Source organism: Triturus cristatus, chromosome 10, assembly GCF_964204655.1.
Source record: "Triturus cristatus chromosome 10, aTriCri1.1, whole genome shotgun sequence".
Taxonomy (NCBI): Eukaryota; Metazoa; Chordata; class Amphibia; order Caudata; family Salamandridae; genus Triturus; species Triturus cristatus.
This window is the reverse complement of record NC_140593.1, coordinates 64,887,947-64,900,515: the sequence shown is the minus strand read 5'-3', so window position 1 is coordinate 64,900,515 and position 12,569 is coordinate 64,887,947. Positions and strand designations below refer to the sequence as shown.

At 49.7% G+C, this 12,569-nt stretch overlaps 1 protein-coding gene across 4 annotated transcripts in view; it reads left to right on the top strand.

Moving 5' to 3' along the window:
* Positions 1-12,569, top strand: part of ANKRD28 (ankyrin repeat domain 28) — a 783,346-nt gene that overhangs the window by 576,014 nt on the left and 194,763 nt on the right. For all 4 annotated transcript variants that reach the window (XM_085630427.1, XM_085630426.1, XM_085630428.1 and 1 more), the window contains exon 14: positions 9,177-9,317. In XM_085630427.1, the coding sequence (XP_085486553.1) occupies positions 9,177-9,317 (141 nt within the window). The remainder of the gene's footprint in view (positions 1-9,176; positions 9,318-12,569) is intronic.

Here is a 12,569-nt window from a genome sequence, read left to right as displayed (position 1 = left end):
CGGAGCCGCAGCCGACGTCCCCATCGGTCGTCGGGATCCAAGTCTTCGGGTAAGTCGAAGCATTCCAAGAAGTCCAAGAGGCGACATCGCTCTTCGGACTCCCCTCACCGGTCGCGCGACTCGGTCGAGGGTCAGGGTGGTTCCACCCCCGCGGCTCCGGCGGAGCCGCAGGCGCCGCGTCCGTCCCCATACCCTCCGGTCCCTGGGACTAACGCGACGCCGGCGGAAGTCAGTGCCTTCCTCTCGGCCATGAGGAACCTGGCTCCGCCGTCGGCGCCCGCTGGTGCGCCTTCGGGCCCCGCGGACCCGACTGGGCTGCCTTGCCAGCCGGCGGCTCCGGCCCCGGCGCCGTTGACTGCTCCGGCCTCGACGCCGCAAGCGCCCGAGGGACCCGTTCTCGAGTCCCCGTCGACGCCGGTCGACCTTGTCACTCCTCCACCGGCGTCGACTCCGGTTCCACCGCCGACTCCGCTCGACGCCGGGCCCCAGTTTAGTCCCGGTCCGGGCCCGGCGCCGGTCCGGCGTCGATGGACGCCGAGATCGACGGCGCTAGAGACACATTTTGTCTACCGCCCGGCTCCGTTACTTTCTCCTCTACACCAGGAGTCGGATGATGGGGACTACTGGGAGGGATCCGAGGATCCTATGGCCGCTCAGGCCCAACTGTCCCAGGACTGGGCAGATGAACTGGGGGAGGCCAGTGGTCTGGATACCTCGCCAGACACTGGATTCATCTCTCCTCCGACTGTGGCTTTGGAGGAGGGTGCTGCTTTCTCCGTGGTGCTGCGCAAGGCGGCCGCAGCCCTTGGGCTCGAGCTACCTGCCGTGGCTGTGAGGACGAACGTCCTCACTGAGGTGCTTCAGTCTGCGGCAAGCTCCACTGAGCCTCTGCTGCCATTCAAAGAGGCCCTCACTGACGTTCTACAGGGCACCTGGTCCAAGCCCTCCACAGTTCCTCCTGTGGACAGGAACGTTGCCAGGCGCCACCGCCCTGCTCCGGGCGACCCCAGTTTTCTGTCGCAACACCCTACCCCTGAGAGCCTGGTTATCCAGGCCTCCACCTCCCAATCCTCTTTCCCGACCGCCCCGCCGGACCGGGATTCCAAGAGACTGGAGCAGTTTGGCAAGAAACTGTTCTCTTCCCTTAGTTTGGGCCTGCGGTCTTTGAACACCGCTTGTCTCTTGGACCGTTAATCCCACTCTCTGTGGGATGCGGTGGAGGACGCGCTGCCCCTGTGTCCGGAGGAGGTCCAGACACGACTTACCCAGGCTCTGGCCGATGGGAGGGATGCCGCGCGACATGCTATACGTTGTGGGCTTGACACCACGGACTCGCTGGGTAGGGCCATTTCCACCTCAGTGGCGCTTCGACGTCACGCCTGGCTGCGGTCCACGTCGTTTTCCGGCGATGTCCAGAGCACTCTCATGGACATGCCGTTTGATGGCACTCGCCTGTTTGGCGAGAAGGCGGACAGTGCGCTGAACCGCTTTAAGGACTCCCGGGCTACGACCAAGTCCTTGGGCCTCTCGGCTCCGCGGTCGCAATCTTCCGCTTTTCGCCCCTTTCGTGGCCAAGGAAGGGGTGCCTCCTCACGTGCGCCTAGCCACCAGCCGCAGAACCAACCTGCGCGCGGACGTGGTTTCCGCCGAGGCGGATCTGGAGGACGACGAGGTCAGCCCACATCCACCCCGGCAGCATCCGCCTCAAAGCCTTCCTAGTCCGAGCTTTCAGGCCCATTCCACGCCAGTGGGCGGCAGAGTTCGCCATCACCTGCTCCACTGGCGGTCCATCACATCGGACAGGTGGGTGCTGCAAATCGTCCGAAGGGGCTACTCCCTCCCCTTCGAGACGACCCCTCCAGCCATGCCACCGCAGCACCACCGTATCTCGGGGGATCATTTGCATCTTCTCCACGAGGAAGTTTCCGCCCTCTTGGCCAAGGGGGCCGTCGAGCGCGTTCCGAGTCCAGAAGTAGGTCGTGGTTGTTATTCCCACTACTTTCTGGTTCCCAAGAAGGGCAAAGGGGGCCTACGCCCTATCTTGGACCTTCGGAACGTCAATGCCTTCCTCCGGAAGGAACGGTTCAAGATGTTGACTTTGGCTCAGGTTCTAGCTGCCCTAGACCCGGGAGAGTGGATGGTAGCGTTGGACTTGCAGGACGCATATTTCCACATCCCCGTCCTGCCGGCCCGCCGGCGTTACCTGCGGTTCACGGTGGGCCAAGAGCACTTTCAGTTTACCGTGCTCCCCTTCGGCCTCACCAGTGCCCCTCGGGTGTTCACGAAAGTGATGGCGGTGGTCGCAGCTCATCTGCGCAGATCAGGGGTTCCAGTCTTCCCCTATCTCGACGACTGGTTGTTGAAGGCGGGCTCGCCCCAGACAGTCGTCTCCCACCTCCAGACTACGGCGGATCTCCTGCATTTGCTGGGGTTTTCCATCAACGTGCCGAAGTCACACCTGAGTCCCTCTCAGAAGCTCCTCTTCATCGGAGCGGTTCTCGATTCGGCGCAGTTCCGGGTCTATCCACCGGAACAGCGGGTCCAGGAAATTCAGGCCCGGATTCCTATCTTTCGGCCTCTATCCTGGGTTTCGGTCAGGCTAGTGTTGCGGCTTCTGGGGCTGATGGCCTCCTGCATCCTACTAGTGCATCACGCCAGGCGGCGCATGCGGGCTCTGCAATGGGACCTGAAGTTTCAGTGGGCCCAGCATCACGGCAACCTGTCCGACCATGTCTTGATCTCGGAGGGCACTGCACAGCAGTTGCGGTGGTGGCTCACGGACCGCGATTGGGTCATGGGCAGGAGCCTCTCCCTTCCCCAACCGGAGCATGTCGTAGTGACGGATGCGTCCCTCCTGGGATGGGGTGGCCATATGGGAGAGGCGGAGATCAGAGGCCTCTGGTCTCCGGCGGAGTCTCGTCTCCACATCAACCTGTTGGAGTTGAGAGCGATCCGACTTGCACTGAAAGCCTTCCTTCCCTCTGTCAGGGGCAGTGTCGTGCAGGTGTTCACGGACAACACCACCGCCATGTGGTATTGCAACAAACAGGGCGGGGTGGGGTCGTGGACCCTTTGTCAGGAGGCTCTGCGCCTCTGGACATGGCTGGAACACCAGGGCGTCACCCTAGTGGTTCAACATCTGGCGGGCTCTCTGAACGCCAGAGCAGACGAACTCAGCCGCCGGTGCATGATGGATCACGAATGGCGTCTGAACTCCGAAGTGGCGCAAGGTCTCTTTCAGCAGTGGGGAGAGCCTTGGTTAGATCTATTCGCCACCGAAGAGAACGCGCAATGTCAGCAGTTCTGCGCGTTGGAATTTCCAAGGCGGCACTCGCTCGGCGACGCTTTTCGTCACGAGTGGAGTTGCGGTCTGTTGTACGCCTTTCCGCCTATACCACTTCTGCCCAGAGTGCTGAAGAAGATCAGGCACGACCGGGCCCAAGTCATCTTGGTGGCTCCGGATTGGGCACGAAGATACTGGTATCCGGAGCTACTCAGTATGTTGACCGATCCCCCGATACGTCTGCCCCTTCGGGAGGATCTTCTGTCGCAGCAGCAGGGGACGGTCCTCCACCCGAACCTGTCCAGCCTCCACCTCCATGCGTGGAGATTGAGCGGCGGCAGTTGATGCCATTTGACTTGCCTCCTGAAGTCTGTGATATCATTCTGGCAGCCAGGCGTCCCTCCACAAAGACGGTATACGCCTGCCGGTGGAACAAATTTGTGGCATGGTGCACAGCAAAGGCTGTGGATCCCCTTTCCGCCCCTCTTTCTGAGGTTCTCCTCTTTCTTCTTTCTTTGGCCCGGCAGGGCTCTGCCCTGGGCACCCTGAAAGGTTATCTTACTGCCATCTCTGCCTTCTTGCGGCTTCCTGATCAGCCTTCTCTTTTCAAGTCCCCTGTGGTTACACGCTTTCTAAAAGGCATTACTCACACGTTCCCTCCTGTCCCTTTTGTAATGCCTCAGTGGGACTTGAATCTGGTCTTGACATTCCTGATGTGCGCTCCCTTCGAGCCTCTTCACAATTGTCCTCTTCGTCTTCTGACTCTTAAGACTGCTTTTCTGGTAGCCATCACCTCGGCTAGACGGGTGAGTGAGCTCCAGGCTTTATCCTCAAAGCCTCCTTTTCTCTCTGTTCATCCGGACAAGGTTGTCCTTCGGCCTCGTCCCTCCTTTCTTCCGAAAGTGGTGACCCCCCTTCATCTTGGGCAGTCTGTCACCTTGCCCACCTTCTTTCCGCCTCCGCATCCTTCCAAAGAGGAAGAGAGGCTCCACCGTCTGGACCCAAAACGTGCGCTCTCCTTTTATTTGGACCGCACAAAGCAGTTCCGGGTGGACGACCAACTTTTCGTTGGATACGTGGGTGCTAAGAAGGGGAAAGCTGTGCACAAACGGACCATCTCTCGGTGGGTCGTTTTGTGCATCAAAATTTGTTACTCTTTGGCAAAAAAAGACCCTCCTGTTGGGCTGCGCGCCCATTCTACTCGGGCCACAGCGGCTACTACTGCTTTGGGACGGGGAGTCCCTTTGCAGGACATCTGTCAGGCGGCGACGTGGGCTTTGCTACACACGTTTGCCAGGCATTATTGCCTTGACAGCCAAGTCCGGAGGGATGGCTTCTTTGGCCATTCTGTCCTCCAGGACTTTCTGGTGTGATCTTGGTTCGCAGACCCACCACCGGGGTTGGTATTGCTTTGGTATCTATTCTAAGGTGAGGAATCTAACTAACGTGTTTCTTTCAGATGAACAAGTTACTTACCTTCGGTAACGATGTATCTGTAAGAAACATTAGTTAGTTAGATTCCTCACCGACCCACCCATCCTCCCCGTGCTGCGAACCGACATCTAGGGTTAAGGTTATCCTTTTCAGGCCCCTAGATTTTATTTTTGGCACCAGTGTCGGTCTTTGCATGGCTCTGCGTTCCTGGCGCGGAAGGCTATGTACAAGAACTGACGTCAGCGCGCGAGGGCGGCGTCTAAGTACTCCGACGTCATTCCGGCGCACGACGCCGACGACGGACGCGGAGCCGCAGACGACGTCTAGCGACGCGCAAGGGGTATTGCTGACGAAAAATCTTCCGGATCCAGTCTGACGCCTGGGGATATTCTAAGGTGAGGAATCTAACTAACTAATGTTTCTTACAGATACATCGTTACCGAAGGTAAGTAACTTGTTCTGCAATTCCTGTTGTGAAAAACCGCTTCCCTCATAGCGATAACTTCAGTAAGGAGAGTTGATGAGCTTCAGGCATTGACTATACAAGAGCCTTTCTTTCAGCTTCACAGGGATAGTGGTTCTTCGTACTAATCTGAAATGTCTCCTTCAAGTAGTTTCTGATTTTCATATCAACCAATCAATCAATCATTGGCATTTATAAAGCGCGCTACTCACCCGTAAGGGTCTCAGGGCGCTGGGGGGGGGGGGGGGGGGGGGGGGAGTGGAGTGGGTTATTGCTCGTACAGCCAGGTCTTGAGCTGCCTTTTGAAGGAGAGGTGGTCCTGTGTTAAGCAGAGATGGCTGGGGAGAGAGTTCCAGGTCTTCGCTGCGAGGTAGGAAAAAGATTTGCCTCCGGCGGTGGCTTTGCGGATGCGGGGGAACTGCTGCCAGGGCTTGTCCGGTCGATCGCAGGGTGCGGGTGGGTATGTAGAAGGAGACGCGGTGGTTGATGAGTTTGGGTCCTTGGTTGTGAAGGGCTTTGTGTGCGTGGGTGTGGAGTCTGAACGTGATCCTCTTGCTGACTGGGAGCCAGTGAAGCTTTTCCAGGTGTCCGGAGATGTGGTGGTGGCTCGGGACGTCCAGGATGAGGCGTGCGGCGGCGTTCTGGATACGTTGGAGTTTCTTCTGTAGTTTGATCGTGGTGCCGGCGTAGAGGGTGTTGCCGTAGTCCAGGCGGCTGGTGACGAGGGCGTGGGTGACGGTCTTCCTTGTGTCGGTGGGGATCCAGTGGAAGATCTTGCGGAGCATGCGAAGGGTGTTGAAGCATGCCGTTGTGACTGCGTCGACTTGTCTGGTCATGGAGAGGGAGGAGTCCAGGATGAAGCCCAGGTTGCGGGCGTGGTCGGTGGGTTGGGGAGTGCGGGGCCACCAGGAGTCGTCCCATGCGGTGGGAGTAGGGCCTAGGATGAGGACTACCGTCTTGTCGGTGTTGAGTTGAAGCCGGCTGTCCGTCATCCAGTCCGCTACTTCCTTCATTCCTTCGTGTAGTCTGGTTCTAGCAGAGGAAGGGTCGTTGGTGAGGGAGAGGATGAGTTGAGTGTCGTCTGCGTAGGAGATGAGGTTGAGTCCGTGTTTGCGTGCGATGTTTGCCAGGGGCGTCATGTAGATGTTGAAGATGGTAGGGCTGAGGGAGGATCCTTGTGGGATGCCGCTGATGACCTTGGTCGCTGTTGATCTGAAGGGGGGGAGGCGGACTCTGAGTTCTTCCGGCAGGAACGAGATGATCCAGTCCAAGGCCTTGCCTCGGATGCCGGCGTTGTTGAGGCGCTGTATCAGGGTGCGGTGGCATACCGTGTCGAAGGCTGCGGAGAGGTCAAGGAGTATGAGGGCCACGGTCTCTCCCTTGTCGGTCAGGAATCTGATGTCGTCCGTGGCTGCGATGAGGGCGGTCTCGGTGCTGTGGTTGGCCCTGAAACCGAACTGCGAGGGGTAGAGTGATTCGTTGGTTTCGAGGAAGGTAGTCAGTTGAGTGATGACGGTTTTCTCAATAACCTTTGCTGGGAACGGGAGGAGAGAGATGGGTCGGAAGTTCTTGAGGTCTGTGGGGTCTGCTGTCGGCTTCTTGAGGAGGGCGTTGAGTTCGGCGTGTTTCCAGCTCTCGGGGAAGGTGGCGGTGGTGAAGGATGTGTTGATGACGTCTCGGAGATGGGGGGCGATGATGTGGTCGGCTTTGTTGAAGATGTGGTGGGGGCATGGGTCGGCGGGTGATCCTGAGTGGATGGAGTTCATCGTGCGGGTGGTTTCCTCGGTGGTGATCGGCGTGGATGGTGGTGCTGTGGGGGGTGGGTTCTGGTAGTGGGTTCGCATTTGTTGTGGTGAAGCTGTTGTAGATGTCGGTGATTTTGTGGTGGAAGAAGGCTGCGAGGGAGTCGCAGAGGTCTTGTGAGGGTGTGATGGCGTTGTTTTCGGCGTCGGGGTTGGAGAGTTCTCTGACAATGCCGAAAAGTTCTTTCTTTCCTCAACCTGATTCTGTAGCATAACGAGCTCTACATACACTTGATCTTTGGCAAGCTATACTTTACTACATAGAACAAAAGAGTTCTCTCCACCTCACAAGGGCAATCCTAGGTCTAAATCAAGTATTGCTTGATGGATTGTAAAATGTATCCAAACATGTTATACTAAAACAAAAAGAACCTTGTTAGTACCCCCTAGGGTGCATTCCACTCGCAAAATAGGGGCTACTATTGCCTTCTTGGGAAATATCCCCATAGCTGACATTTGTAAGGCAGCAACATGGTCTACACCGCACACATTCACCAAATACTACTGTGTAGATGTGTTCTCAAGAAAACAGGCAAATGTAGGCCAAGCAGTACTTAAAACACTATTTCAAACCACTACAGCCACTACAGGTTAGCCCCGCTTTGGGAGATTACTGCAATATAGTCTATGCAAAGCATGTGATCTACAGCTCTCATGCCTCGAACGGAAAATGTTACCCAGTAAGCATCTGTTCTTTGGCATGTAGAGCTGTATATTCAGATGCGCCACCTCCCCGGTCTCCTGTACTGGTTGTAGTTTTTCATTTACATTCATAAGTATGAACACCTCTGTTCTACACTTCCTAACTCAATTTCTCATCCTCTGCGGGAAAACAATTGGACAATGGAGTCGATGCCCATGTGCACTATCACCGAAAGGAGGAGTCACCTACCTTGTGACTGGAAAGCACGAGCAAAAACAACTTGCAAACATCCAGACCCAACACTAGATGACAGGAGTATGCAAAGTATGTGAATCTACAGCTCTACATGCCAAGAGCGGATGCTTACTGGATTAGTAACATTTTCCTTCTATCATTAAGTCTGGCAAATAGTGTAGTCTCGATTCCTCTGTTCATGTGTCATGGATACTTGACAGAACATCCAAGAAGACATCCAGAAAAGGTGCTTATTATTAGCTGACTCTAGCTGTGAATTTTGTTTTGGAATATTTGAATCGTAGTTTATGTAGGAGATCAGGAAGTTCCAGTTCTAAATATCGCCACGTAATCAGAATATCAGTGATTCGATGGTACAAAATTAAATCTCAGTCCAATTTAAATGACTGTAAATATCATCAATCTTAAATTTGATGTAAACAAATTTACATACACTGGAGCCACTGCTGAGCCCTTTGGTGTATTTTGTAATTGTAAAAAATGCATTAATTGGCTTCCACAGTAACTAGCACCAAGACACCCCGGGTAATTGTGCACTTAAAGTAGCTTTAACATAATGTAGCAATGTTAAAAGAAAATGTTGGTGTACTTTATGGGTTTGACTATTCAGAATAAAACCATTTAACAGTCTATAAAATCCTGAAGAGGATTTGAAGTGTGTGGTGCTTGTGCTTTAGGGTGTGCAAAATTACTTGATATTCTGAGGATAAGTAATTGTTTTAAAACAGTTCAGTAAGTTGGTGGTGTCTTTGAGATTTTTAGTATTTAACACACACACAAAACAGATGTGCCAGGATTTTCAAGTTAGATACACAAAATGGTCACAGTAGGTGTGAACATTCTGCAGCAGATAGTTTTGAGTCATAGGATATTTTCATCATTGATCCAGTTCATATTCAAAGGATTGTCTAATGTAGCTATCAACAATTGAAAATTGCTCAGTGAGATTTTTACTAATTTTACTTAGATATTGGAATCATTGATAAGTTCCTGTAAGTTTTTAACTATTTCAACACACTAACATGTACATTTAATTTATGCATATTTTGAGAAGTATCTTTAACCAGGGATCTGAGTGGTGCATCTGGTGACAACCTCCAACACTTTGGGGAGCATATAGCTTATTTAAAGAGAATCAACTAAAAAAGAACTAAATCCTTTTGGAGGGAGATTTCACATACAAAAGTAATTCTGCTCATGAATTGTTCGTCACACATTCTTGCTTGCACTTTAGTTTGTATCTGTGCTCTAACATACATTATGTTTTTTCCTGCTCTTACTAAATTGCCTGCAAAGATCTCCACTGCACTACGCTGCTGTGAATTGTAACTACCAGTGCCTGTTCGCTCTTGTGGGGTCTGGAGCAAGTGTCAATGACATCGATGAGCGGGGCTGCTCTCCTTTGCACTACGCTGCTGCATCTGACACCGATGGCAAGTGAGTGCGCTGCTTTCATTTGAGGCTGGACATTGAGATCTAAGGAAAATGTAAGCTGTGCATGTGCATAAAAATATATCAGATGTGTGCACCAGGGGTCAACTGGGTGGCATTCTCTGGGAGAGGGTAACTTGGCCTTGTTGCCATGGCACACGTATAGGAAAGGTCCCTGTACTGAGATTTGAACATTTTGAAAGGATGCTACTCAAAAGTTAAGAATATAAAGGTTATCTTAGAAAAGACCAAGATTCTCTCCTTACACACCTGTGTATAGTCAATCCCTACAAATATATGGGTCTGGAATTTACCCACTGGTTAATGAGTGGCCCCATGCTCAACAGTAAGACTCATTCGATTGGGACTGGAAGCCTTGCAAAATATAATTATGAACATGAGTGTAGTTGATCCTCTTATAGGAAGGGCTGCCTGATCAAAGAATTACCAACAGCAACTTATGTGGAGGAAGCATGGTTTCCAAGCTAGAAGGTGAACCTTGATGAGATTGAAACACCCCCTTGGAGGAGGGTGCTAGGCCAGCAGAGTTCAGTACCACTTGAAGCAATTCTCTAACTGTTATTTAAACTTGTAGTACTGTGTTGGCTTCTGCGGTTCCTGCGATCTTGTCTCTAGTTAGGATGGAACCAACTAAATATTATGTCCTCCACAAAGTCAGTAAAACTTGAGATGTTAACTTCATCTTGGAAATAATGGGGTTGAGGGAAGCACAGTTTAATGTCCTGGTAAGCTCCACTTCATGTAGATACTCTAGGTATGTAGCTGTGATCCTATCGCATAGCATAGGTCTTACAGGCTGTGTATGGCAACAAGAGTTATTCTTAGTAACTTTGTTGCCTATAAAATACCGGCGTAAAAAGTATTCTACAAAATATACATTCCAAATATTAAAAACATTACAGAATAAAAAAAATATTAAAACTGAGTTAATATAATTTAAGACATGTAAAAACATTATCAATAAAAATAATTCATCAATAGGAGAACAGGAATGAATCAAATTGATCCTTATCTTAGTTATAAAATTCAGACTAAGAAATTCGCCTTCTTGCCTTTACAGCAGATAAGAACCAGGCAAGACAAAAAACATACCATGTGGTCCGGTAATTGCTGATAATAAAGTGCTGGGCGGCATTGTCTAAACTTTAATTTACCTATAAGCGGAAGGATGTATTTATTCCTTTCGTTGATGTACAGCTTGCAGAAAAAAACAATATGCAAATCGTCCTGAGGAGAAAGGTTGCCACAAGGGCATGAAGAGAGTGCATCAATGAAATACGTTTTGGAAGGATAACCTAGTATAAGCGGGATGTATTTTAATCGGAATCTCACTAATCTGTATCTATGCTGGAGATTCGTTACAAATGATGGATATGTAGTTAAAATATTACTTATGCTTGGAGCTAAAAGATAATGCCTTACTGTGGTCAAGTTACAGTTGAGGTCATACCTCTTTCTATTAAAATACTCGAATAAATGCAATTTCAATGATTTTTTACAAGTTGTCAGACAAGACTCCAGGTCCTCGTATAAATTATGTAACTCGATTGCCTGTAGGTTAGCCTCGATATATTTTAGCCATTTGATTTTATGCAGACTATCTAAATTCGACATGAGTCAAATCTGCAACGTTGTCATTTAACAATAGTCTCTAAAAGATTTTGGATACAACTACTCCTTCCACTTCTGGATGACTGATTTGACATTGAAGAGTGATTGGCATCTATGATACAATATGTTCTCATCTTCGATCCTTATTGGACTGTGTCAAATTAAACATGGTTTCCTATTTCCTCGATTGCATGCAGTATTTCTGGTTTAGTCAGTCGATGATGTAGCATATTTAAGTAATTACAATTTAATAGAAGTTGGAACTATCCACCCTAAGTTATATGGTGATCACTTTCAGTGGAAATTATGCTCGGTAGTAATGTCACTGAACAGTGAGAAGGAATTTTGACATGCTGTTTACTTTGTCACTTTTATTTATCAAGTTAACTTTTCATAGGTTTTGACAAATCAAACTAAACATAATATTCACTGCAGGCTAAATGAAAATATTTTCTAACGGTTGTCTTTTCAAGTTTAATGAAGTTAAAAGAAATAATTAGTCCATGTTAAGAGTTGTTACAATAGAATGGAATTGTTGTTCTTTATTTTATACGGTTTGTGTTCTTTACTAAACTATTGACAAATGACAGGTAAAATATCACAAAAAAAAACAGACTTGTGTCCACAAAGGTGCCCCATCTTTGTTAAACGTGCACATTGATCACTTGGTTGCTTGCTGCAACTCTATCCATCAGTCTGCAGACAACTCCACATTGCTTCTTCAGTAGTCAGCAGTTCTGTCAAATCCTATCTAGCCGATCTTGAAAAAATTGATTTCCCTGTGCTCTTTCTTATTTCATCTTCAAAAAATCCAAATTACTGGTCCTGTCTCCAGGAAACAATCCATCACTTGTTGCAAATCTCACTTGCAGGTTTCAGATCTTCTCTCGTTTCTTGTGTCAGATCCCTGGAGTTCATATTTTGACCGAGTTACTAACCTGGCTCTCTACAAACATCTGCTTGGAGAAAAAAAAGTTCATGATACTAAGATAATTTCAGGTTATTAGTGTACGCTCTGTACTTGACCCACCTCAGCAGGGTAAATGCTATTCTTGAAGGAATTTCAGTTTATACCACACACCAGTAAGTCATCCTACATGTGGAACCATGCTTTTAAGTGAATCCAGAAAGGCTGATCACATAAATCTTATCTTGATTAAGCTGCACTGGTCCTCTTGGATGGACATGTTTATATCTAAGATTTGCTGGTCTGCATTCAAATATATATTTTGGATCAGCCTTTGGATTTAAAAGATGCCAAATTTAACTCTGTATGTGCTCCTGATCTACCTAAAGCCACTGATTTTACCTTGGAAATCGTGAATGCTAAGAGAACCTGAAAATCATAATTCCCATGTTTCTTCTCCGATATGAAACGGCCTTTCGGGAAAGGTAATATTTTTGAGCTGATCCTTGAAAGCACAACTGTGTGTCAGCATTTTTCCATTGCCCTGCCACCGTTCACACTTATGTATTTGCTGTTCTTCCTGTAACTTCTTTTGTTACCCTCCATCAGTATGTGGGGTGCTTGAATGAGGAAGAAAACAGGAAGGCATTGAGTTGGCTTTTACTTCCCTCTGCAGCTCATTCATTGAGGGAAATGCAGATTGCTCCTTTCCAGCGGAC